Raw genomic sequence first — 11,246 nt, forward strand, 5'->3', positions numbered from 1 at the left:
TTACATAATGCACAGCTTTAATGAGGAACATCTTCCCATTTTTATTGCTATTCCAGATCATAAAAGATCAAGGCCAGTCACATTCATACAATAAGCATAACAATGAACTGCCTATAACCCAGGTAGTCCAAGAACCACTAATAAGAGATGCGTCCAGAAAATATCACTGCAAGCTCATGTTGATATATTCTTTCCTCAATATCTGGCATTGGCCTCTAAGGGTCTCACCCAGCTGTTGACGATCTTGGCGCCAGCTGCCTCTACTGCCAAAGCCTAACAACTAGCAAAAACACCATGAAGCTGATGCCAGGATTAAACTGCTCCAAACATGTCCCATTCTCCTTTACACACAGATGTGAGCACCTGTCAGGCAAGGCCTTCTCATGTTTTACTATGTAGCTCAGCCTTTCTGACCTCTAGTACCTCTGGTGACTCTGGAGCCTACTGCTGCCAAAACATTCCTTCCATTCCACTCCCCACAGCATCAGTCTCTAACTCTACACTAGGTACCCACTTTGCATGGAAACTGTGCTTTACCAAGGTAACGTACTTGACCACAGATGTTCTGTTCTTCTGGACAATTCATCCAGCAGCTACCCTGGAACTTCCCTTTATACCAACCTTCAGGCATGAAAATAATCCATTAAACTACATCCTGATCCTCTCTCCAGAAATTTACTATGACTAACAGGCAACTACTTCCACACTTCTCCTTGCATACACTCCAGCACATACTGCCTAGTTCTACCCTGACCCCATAGTCAAGCAAAACAAGAATTGAGCGTAACATGCCAGCGTGACCTGCCTCCTACATTAACACTTCCACTACAGGTGTCCACCTAGCACCAGACAGCAGACACCAAGGATTGGACAGCAGTGTGGGTGAATCATTGTGTTGATTCTTTACTAGAAGGTGTTGGAGCAAGACAGCACAGTTAAGCACAGGGAGAAGTTAAGAATAACCATCTTTGGGAGGCCCCTAAAGCCCTTACAAGTGCTGGACATCTCACTGCAGACAATAAAGGCTTCAGAGCATTTCCAAAGTTCATTCTTTCAGCTCAAAGTACAAGAAAACAAAATTTGCAGAAGAGGCTGACAACGTGGCATGCCCACACATTAATTTATATCTGACAGTTCTGACAGCAGGATAATAACAAGAAAGAGTTGACAAACATGCAATCGCAGCTATGCACAGCCCTGAATGCAATGGATTTTTAATAGTGCATTGCACTAAACCGTAATGAAATTTATCTTAATTAAAGTTCTGAAATATCAAAAATAAAAAAAAACTCTAAGACTGGAATTAGAAACACTGCACACAGGTGAAGAAATAAAGGTGATCTAATATAAGTTTAGCATGGAGGTGCACCACCGTATCTCTAGACATCACTTTTTGTCCACAGTATCATTCAGCTGCAAACTGGTGAACACTGAAACAAGTCTACTGTAGAAGCACTGTCATAAGCTTACCTTGCTTATGAGAACTCTCCCCAAGTACCTGCTGTAATGCTGCCCTGAATCCTCCTTCCGTATAAGGAAATGTGGAGTTCTTGGTGCTCTTGTACTCTATGGCAGAACTTGTGTGTCATTATCAAGAAAGAGTTACAGACAACAGCTATATAGAGGGAAGAATTAATGCAGGAAGTCATCAGACACTGTGCAACATTAATTAGTCCAGGCAGAGCACCATTCCAATGCATCATAAAAGTTCTGGTACCCAAACTAATCCTCAACAAGCCAGTTCTGTTGTTTCTGCATGGCACTGTAATGTGCCAAGCAGATATGTCAGGTATTTCAGCACTAATCTCATTCACCATCTACAATTTGACTGAACACTTAATTGAAAGTATTAAGCAGTACAGACTCATATTGTTTAAAATGCTTTAATTTTTTTCTTACTTTGCTAAATTAAGAAATAAAATAATTAAATCTGATGTGATTTTATGCCACTCACAAGCTATTAGCTACATCTTCAAAGAAAGCATTCCATTAGCTGTGCATCCAAACAAAAGTAGTAGAGACCTTAGCAAAAATTTTAGAATAGCTTGATACCATATTTTGAAGTAATAGTCGAACACTTTTAAACTCTCTGGATGCTCAAATTACTCACATATATTTAAGATACTGACTTGAGAGAAACAGAAGGTATTTGCTGAACAAAGAATGCACACCCTAAGAGGCTACATGTAGTTTTATACACAAGAGGATACTTTACAGTACCAAGAAATAACATGCAGTTCTGAACATTAGTCACAACAGCCTGAACTAACCTCATAATATTAAAGGACATTTCTCTGCCTTGCATCTGAAACCAATCATTTTGTCATCTGTAGTCCTAAACTAAATCCAGGCACACAGGAATTTCCACTGTTGCTATATTAATCACTCTGTTGAAGCACTGGAATAAATATGGCTTCAACCTCATCACTCCTTACCTTCCAAAATTCTATTAAAAGCATAACATGGACACCCAAAAGAACCGCTTTACGATGAAATCTAATCAACACAGCTTTTCACTGTTGGGAAAAATTTCCTTTACCAAGACTCTCATGCTGCTATCAAAGTGGTGAAAGCATAAGGACACTGGGAAAAAAAGGAATGATGTATATAAAACAGAAGAAACCACAGCATTTATAGAGTATTCCTAAACATCACCACACCTACCATCACAAAGCCACTGACTACAAGCAGTGTGTATAAAACGATGACTTGCAGTGCTACAGACCACCCTCAGCTCTGAATGAGAAAGCAGAAGAGCACAGTACTGCTTCAAAGCATGCAGGCAAATTCATCAGAAGTATGACTGCAGCCTGGGAGAGGGCTAACAGAGATTACCCTGCTTACTCTGTTACCAGAAGACAATACAGTAACACTGTGAGCCACTGCATATCACTTGGAAATTTCAGCACGTTGTAGAAAAGCATTGTTTTACGAACAATATTCACAGCAGAGTAAGGTCTACCATTCATGTACAGGGTAAGCCTAAGAGCAACCTATGATCAAGTCCTTCCGATAATTAATGCCCAAACCAGAATGCAGCTGAAGATTTTCAGGACCACATTTTTCAACAGTTGCATATACCAGGACAGCAACACTAAAGATGCTCTGTCAACAGATGATGAGTTAAAGAGATACCTCAGGACTCAGTTGCCAGTTCCAGGGAACAGCAGGCAACTAAAGGAATATAAGGAATCCACAAGAAATTCCTGTAGGGATCTGTCCCCATCCCAGCCTTTTCAGTGCATTTTCATTTGACTTGCCAAATAACACACCAGACAGGCTTCAGGAGAAAGTTAAGGTCACCACTAAACAGGAATTACTGCAGAAGATAGATACCTAAATCCATCAGTGAAAATATTCTTATCTCAATCATGCAGGTAACTTCATAAAAAATTACTAACACTAAAGAGAAAATTGTTTAAGAATATACATCTGTTGAAGATTCACCCTGCATAGCAGAACTCAAACTTTAAGGCAGAAACTGCTTGTCATGTTTAGGTCTATGGTTTCAAGATTCATGCTCTCCTTCAGCACTAATTAGTTCCCAGCTACTTTAAGGAATGTTCTGGAACTACAGGATCACACATGCTGCAGTTACTGGTATCCCACTGCCAGAATCAGGTCCCACTTTTGTAACAGAGATCCTTGATAGAAGACCAGGAAACACAGTTTCCACTTTCAAAGTTATTTAGCAAAGAACTACCTACATTACGGAACTGAATAGTGCAACTGAATCTCAGCTAAACAATTTCCCTGTGTAAGGATTCTCTAGAAACTCACACTTGAAGAGTGGCATAGCCACTATTACACAAAAGCTGAAAGAAAACTGACAGAAGAGGAAAAATAAAGTTAGGTGAAGCATAGGTGGTGCTGCCCAATAGCTACAGGACAGAACTTGCAAAGCTTGGATTTGATTCACAGGTTTGCCATTTGCCATAGACCTGCTGGATGAACTCAAGCTGCTCCTTCCTCCACTTGCCTGGTGATCTGCCTCACACTGAGTTGACTTAAATTAAGAAGTTAACGCAGTGCTCTACCACATCTCTATGAAAACAAAAAATAAATCTTTACACTATTTTAAAGACAGTATTGGAACTTGAAACATACAAACTTCTTAGTATAAGACTCAAAGCTCCTCACGCAAGACACCTCTTAAACATTCAAATTCTAGCTTCCTGTAAGAAATTTGAATTTTCAGTGTCAGTCTGGAATTAAAAAGCAGTAGTCATAAGTCTTTTCCTCCCTCTCCTGAGGTTATGGTTTACAAAAACAGAACTTTAAAAATGTATTTTAATACTTCTTCATAACTTTTAACATACTCAGCACCTGACAGTACTACATGAAAAAGACACGGTTAAGTTAAATTAAGTTAATTAAGTTAAATCTCTCACTTAAAAATCCCTAGCTCATACCCTGTTATCTTTAGCTATTTCCCCTCTACAAATATGCAATGCCTTTATTCCACAGGCATCCAAGGGTCTTGATGCTAGGATGTTCCAAGAAACTATTTTTGAAGTGACATCAGAAATTTGCTACAGTCAGTCAATGCAGCCAGCAACTTTTCAAATAATAAAATAACCTTAACTTTAGAAAGTAACATTTCCCCTTGACTGAATGAAATTTGACAGGTGAAATACAGCAATCTCATAAAGCATCCCAGACACACTTTGTTCAATTTTAGTCCCTTCTCCATGCCAATCAGATCAAACTGAATACTCAGCCTTACTAACGACCCATTCATACCAGAAAGGTGTGGCTTACAAGATAGGGTAAGCTTCATAAAAACGCTCCCTTCAAAAAGACAAGATTTCTGTACAGGTATTGGCTGGCTCAATTTATCCTAGAGCTAAAACACAATTGAGAGAAATGTTCTAAAACTACACTAACTTTCATGTCTATCTCAGACAGAACTCGGCACCTCCCTTTCAAGTGCTGTTGCTAACATTTCCCAAGCTAACCAGCTTGCTGCAGCCTAAGCAGAGGCATGCAAAAATTAACCACAAATGTTTTGAGTTCCTCTGAACGGAAGCCTTCCACTTCCCCCTTACAAGCAGAATTGAGACCTGGTAGCTCTGACAAGCATCCTGCACACATCCTTGCTTTAATTATTGTAGGTGACCTCTGATAAGGGCCTGACAACTTCACCTCTCAACCTATTACAAAGTAAGGCCTAACCCCTTGCTTCTACGGACTCCCTCGCACTGCATGAATCGCTGCTTCGGCCAAGAACCACCCAGCCGGCACAGACCAAGGTGATTTACAAAAGGGCATGGGTTTGTGCCCTGCCATCGGCCTCCCTGCCGCGGCCGGCTCCAGAGGAGCTCGTGTGATCCCAACCCACCTCCCCACTTCCCGGAGGGGCCGCAGGAAGGAGGCGGCCGAGGCCCCCCTTCCCTCTGGGGCTGCAGCAGCCCCCGAGGCCCCGGCTGCTCACCCCTGCACGCCCGGGCTGTATTTCCTGGTCTTCCAGGGGGTGCCGGGGCTCTGCAGCGCTGGCTGAGGCAGCTGCCGCTGCTGGTGGGGGGAGTTGTTGACGGCGACGCCGCGGCTGCCGGAGAGCAGATAATTCATCCCATAGGTGCTGGCTTTATTCTCCCGTTTCCTGCGGCCCGGGTGGTATTGGTGCTGCTGAGGAGACGCCGGAGGCGGGTGCGGGCTGCGCGCCGGCTGCGGCGGCTGGTGGTGCCCATTCACAGCGTTCACTTTGTTCTCGTGGAAGTTAAAAAACGCCCCGGGTCCAGCCCCGCTGCCCAGCAGCCCGGGAGGAGCCACCGCCACCGCCCGGGGGCCGCCGGAGGAAGAGGAGGAGCCGCCGCCTCCGCCACCGCTGCACGATCCCGAGGAAGAGAAGCCGGGACTCTCAGTGCCGGACTCCACCGACGAGCAGGAGGACGAGGAAGACACGGAAGGCGACTTCTGCAGCCGCCGCCCTCCCTCGCCGCCGCCGTTCACCGCCGCGGGGCCGCCGGGGACAGCGGGCACGAGTCCGGTCAGCAGGGCCGGCGGGGAAGGCGAAGGCGAGGGCGGCGAGGAAGAGGAGCAGCAGGCGCCGGGCGCCCCGAGCCGTACGCAGCCGTGCCCGCGCGGCGGAGAGGCGGCAGAGTCCAGCGCCGGAGAGTTGAGGCAGAGGTAGTGCGGGAAGCTGGCGCCGCCCCGGCCCCCCACGCCCTGCGAGGTCTCCCAGATCTGCATCCACAGCGCATTCGCGGGTCCTTTCTGCTCGGGCTGGATCCAGGCCACGCGGGGATCCATCCACGCCCGCCCGCCGCCGCCGCCGCCGTCCCTCACTGCCCGGCCAGAGCTCCGCGCCGCCGCCCGCTCACCGCCCGCTCCCTCGTTCGCTCGGCCCGGCAGCGGCGCTAGGAGCGGTCCGGCAGCAGCAGCAGCAGCATGTGTCGCGGGGAGGAGGCAGCGAGCGAGCTCGGCAGGGCGGCCGGAGGCAGAGCCGGGCGAGGCGAGCGCGGCTCGGGAGGAAGCGAAGGCGGCGCAAACTGTACCCGGCGCTGCCCGGAGCGCTCCGTTCGCCGTTCCAATGTGGCGTGTCCCCCTCGCCAGGGCCAGAACCAGCACTGCGCATGTCCCGCAGATTTTAAACCTTCACCGGAGACGGCCGCCCTGGCAACCGCACATGCGCGGGAAGCGGGAGGGAGACGGGCGCTGGGAATGCTCCCCCGCTCCGGCGTTCGCCCGCCGCGCCGGCGCGGAGCGTGCGGCCCTGCCTCAGCCACGGCGGCGGGGTGCGGGCAGCTCCGGAGCTCCCGGAATGGGTCAGGCCGGACGGACCACAGTGGTCCAGCCTCCCTTCTCAAGCAGACGCATCCCAGAGCACGTGGCGCGCGATTGCCTCGGACGGTTCTTGAAAATCTGCAGTGAGGGAGACTCGACAACCTCTCTGGGCAACCTGTTCCAGTGTGGAACAGTTCCAATTTCCAGCCCTCCTCACACAGGAAAGAGATTCTTTCTCATGTTTAGGTAGAACTTCTTTTTCATCAGTTGCTGCCCTTTGCTACTTGTCTTACTGCTTGGCACCGCCAAGAAGAGCCTGGCTCTGTTCTCTTGACAACTTCTCTTCAGATACTTACAGACATTCATGAGGTTCCCTCTCACTTGTCCTCTCTTCATCTCCGTGAGCGGCTGGCACAGCTGCAGCCCTGCCTCCGTGTTGGTTTCTCACAAATACTGCATTGTCTGACCCCTCCATGACACATCTCATCCCTTTGGAGAAGTGCAGCCCAGTTCCCACAAAAATAAAAGGGTGGATTATGAGGACTAATTCAGAGGAGAAGCAAGTGCAGGCAGACCTCCTTTGGGGAGGCTGAGCAGGGCCACTCCACTCCCTGAGGGAAAGGGGAGGCCTGGGTGATGTGTCCAGGCAGCACCATGCAGTTCATAATCAAGGAAAGGCTTTCCTTGAATTGGTATCACCAAGACAGCACTGCAAAGCACTACATTTCCACTGGGTACTTAAGTTTTTATTGGGCTTGAGTCCAGGCCTGTGGAAAGGACACAGGGAGACAGTGCCAGTCCCAAGGCGTGTCTCTAACAGATGTGTTTCGCATGCAGTGATCACTAAGTAAAATGGACGCTGCTATTGGAGCAGGATCAGACACAGAGGAGCTGTGAAGATGGGCTTTAACGGCCTTCTAGAATGGTGTCCGTAACGGTTCTCTTTCTGATCCACTGATTTGCCTATTTCCTTGAGCAGCTGCGGTGTGCATATAGATAGTGTCCCCAGACTGTTCAACAGAGCCCTTAACCTGACTGCAGAACAGTACAGAGAAGAGTTGTCTGAGCAAAAAGTCAAATACTATCAGGAAATCTTAGTTAGAACAGCCCTCCAATGCAGCTTCTTGACATTACTTCTTGAATGAACTAGCTGCCGCAGAAGGTGAGAAAAGGAGAGGTCCCGCTCTCCATAATCCTGCTAATTCCTTCCCCTGCTGTGTTGCACAATCCCTGATATTGATCAGTGAGCCAATTTATCTTTTTAATTCAGAGAAGACTGCACTTGGAAGAAAAGTAATAGTTTGCAGCAGTTCATTTTGAATTAGCTTACTTTGTGATCAGAGCTGGCACTAAGGAGGGGGTGGAGAGAGGACGAGAGAACAACACTCTCATTTGTTACCAAAGGATAGCTGCACTTGATGCAGTTGTGTTCTCGAACTATGCCCTTAGACTTCAGAGCAAGGGAAACTGATATGAGGGTGACAGCCTAATGTTTATTACCGGAAGTCATTCAGAAAAAGCAGGTCATTAATTTGTTTTTGTTAAGGAATAGGCCTGTTTTCAGGACTAACAGCCAAAGTACACATAAAAGTACACAATAAACTAACCAAACCCAAACCACATGAAAGAGCTATTCATTATTTCTCATCTAGGAGTATGTTCACCACAATTTTTTGTGTGGTCAAGGAGGCATTCAGATCTTCAGCAGAGATTTCAACCTGAGTTACTGATAGCAGTCCTTGATTTTATGGTTCATCTTCCAAAAGATTTTGTATTGTTTTTGTTTGGTTTTAATTGAACTTGAAAGAAGACAAATAAACGGGACTCTTGACTCTGTTCTTTTTATAAATGCTATAAAAAATAAACCAGAGAATTACACTGTCTCTTCTTTCAGCCCTGAATACTTTGCATTCCTGTGTCTGTGATGGGCTGGGTACAGCAAGGAGAGGTGAAGATTGACAATATTTCTGGAAGCATAGCTGCTGTGGTATGCTAATGGTTGGAAGAGTTACTTTATAGATTGACTGTGAAATACTGACAGAGCTGAAGCAGCTACAGAACCAACATCTCAACCTTTTTATTTCTGTGTTTTGACTTTTCATGCATCTGGTAAAGGTCACATCTTCAACCTGCTGAGTTAAAACACTTAAAATATAGAACTGATCAGTGTTTTCATAGGATCATAGAATCACAGACTGGTTTGTATTGGAAGGAACCTTAAAGATCATCTAGTTCCAACCCTCCTGCCATAGGCAGGGACACCTTCCACTAGACCAGGTTGCTCAAAGACGTGGAGGGGGAAACCAAAAAGATGCCATGGCCAATCTTATGGAGACCTTTCCAAGCTCAGCAGTTTCAAGACCTGTTTTCTTTATTTCCTTCTCTACCCTGCTGCCTTCATTTAGAAGTCAGCACTTTCAAGAGGGCCTGATTTCCATCTTCACTAAAATTATCTTCATTTTCAGCTCTAAGTGGCAGAGACCACTACTTTGTAAGAGGCAGTAACCCAGAAATAGTTTTTGAATGAGGAGAGATTCTCACCAACACTGTCTTGGAAGACGGTAGGCTGTTTCCTGAAGTAGCCACAGAGAGAGTTGTCTGTCACTGGCTTAAGCTGTGTTAGACAGAATTTCTGAAGCTACAATAGTGCTTTGTTAGTTCTTTGTATGAGTTCAAGCAGCAGATACTATGTAAGTGTAATAGAGAACGTGGGATGGATGGCTGGGCACAACGTGCTTGTAAGTCCACATTTTAAGTACTTGGAGAAGAAGGAAATCTCTGAGAAATCTATAAGCAATGATTTGATAATACACCATTTTTCTATCTCATGATGATTTGTCAAAGCTTGTGGCACATCACTGAAATACCTCTGCAAAAAAGGAGGTATTATATGTTTCCTGCATAAATGTGTACAATATGGAGAAATAATACCTGGTGGTCTGTTGTAGCATGACAACAAGAAAGATTATCATCTTCTAACATCAGCTTTTTCTCTCCTCTGTTTCTAGTCTCTCCAGTGAGAAATCTAAATAAAGCATGTTTATAATCTTGTCTCCTTAAAGTGAGAATTTCCCTCTAAAAATAGCAAGTGAGAACTTCCTTTGCAAGGATTAAGTTTTTTAAAGTCTTGTTGATCTTAATTCAGCTGTTCTTTACTGAGTGAAACTCCACACTGAAGATAAAATTCTCAGAATGTTTGGAAGTCAAGTACCGTTTGTATCAAAAATATCCTTTCTTTTCAATAAAGCTTCATTCCCACTGTTGAATTTGTGAGGATGCAGGTAATGAAAAGTCTCCCCTTATACTTGGCACTGGTGAGGTTGCACCTTGAATCCTGTGTCCAGTTCTGAGCCCCTCAAATCAGGAAGGACCCTGAGTGAGTCCAGAAGAGGGCAGCAAAACTGATGAAGGGTCTGGAGCACGAATTCCATAAGGAATGGCTGAAGTGGCTGAGGTTGTTTAGCTCGCAGAAAGGGAGGCTCAGGGGTGACCTTATAACTCCCTACAACAGCCTGAAAGGAGGCTGTAGGCAGGTGAGGGTTGGTCTCTTCTCCCAGCCAACCAGTGACAGCACAAGAGGATACAGCCTCAAGCTATGCCAGGGGAGGTTTAGGTTGGACATTAGGAGGAATTACTTCACAGAAGGGGTGATTAGACATTGGAATGGGCTGCCCAGGGAGGCAGTGGAGTCGCCATCCCTAGAGGTGTATAAGGACATGAAATTTTGAAATTTGAATTTTGGCCCATATGACCTTGATTCTGGCCACCCACAATCACACTACAAGCCTCTGATGCATCACCTCCTTCATGCTCGCCAGCTCTGATCTCTTTTGTAGCCTTTGTGGCCCACAGCCATTCACTTAAGAGTTGGATTCAATGATCCTTAAGGGTCCCTTCCTACTCAGAATATTCTGTGGTTCTGTGGTGGGATGGATGGAGAAGGCACAGAGACTAGAGCTCAGCAGTGTATCTGACCACACTCGTACCTGACGAAGGGGAGGAGAGGAAAGAACTGAACAAATCAATGTCTCAGATGGGAGTGTGAGAGAAAGGCTGTCTCATCGAAGGAGGTGCATCTCTAACAAGTGACCTTCAGAGTGTGCTAGTCACCAGGAGATAATGTTGGGGAGGAGGTTACAGGGAGACAGTTTCCTTAGCTGCACTATCATCACTTTTTTTTTTTTTTTCCCAATAAATACATTCCTGAATGGGAGAGTGGAGATACAATTTTCATGTCTCAAATGTAGCTGATCACAATAGGGAGACAAGTAGAAGTCCAGAACATCAGTTTCTAGTTCTTACAAGGTATGATTTGGGGCATTCTTTTAATCTGTTGTCTGGAAATATGGGCTTTTACCTTCTAAAAAATGGCTTGTGTTTCCTATTAAAGAAGGCCGGGCATGAGTAACCCTGAACCATGGCTTAAACTAGGTTATATTTTCTCCCTTAAATCTTCTACTTGGCTCAGTCAAGAAGATCTCTTCAAGGCTCTATGTCCTCTTCTGATGAACAGTAAGCAT

General features: G+C 45.8%; 1 protein-coding gene across 4 annotated transcripts in view; it reads right to left on the minus strand.

Moving 5' to 3' along the window:
• Positions 1 to 6,252, minus strand: part of TENT4A (terminal nucleotidyltransferase 4A) — a 58,176-nt gene extending 51,924 nt beyond the window's left edge. For all 4 annotated transcript variants that reach the window (XM_030265716.4, XM_030265715.4, XM_030265714.4 and 1 more), the window contains exon 1: positions 5,435 to 6,252. In XM_030265716.4, coding sequence (XP_030121576.1) covers positions 5,435 to 6,252 — 818 coding nt within the window. The remainder of the gene's footprint in view (positions 1 to 5,434) is intronic.
• Between the last annotated feature and the right edge of the window lie 4,994 nt (positions 6,253 to 11,246).

The sequence above is a fragment of the Taeniopygia guttata genome, chromosome 2 (assembly GCF_048771995.1).
Source record: "Taeniopygia guttata chromosome 2, bTaeGut7.mat, whole genome shotgun sequence".
Classification (NCBI taxonomy): domain Eukaryota; kingdom Metazoa; phylum Chordata; class Aves; order Passeriformes; family Estrildidae; genus Taeniopygia; species Taeniopygia guttata.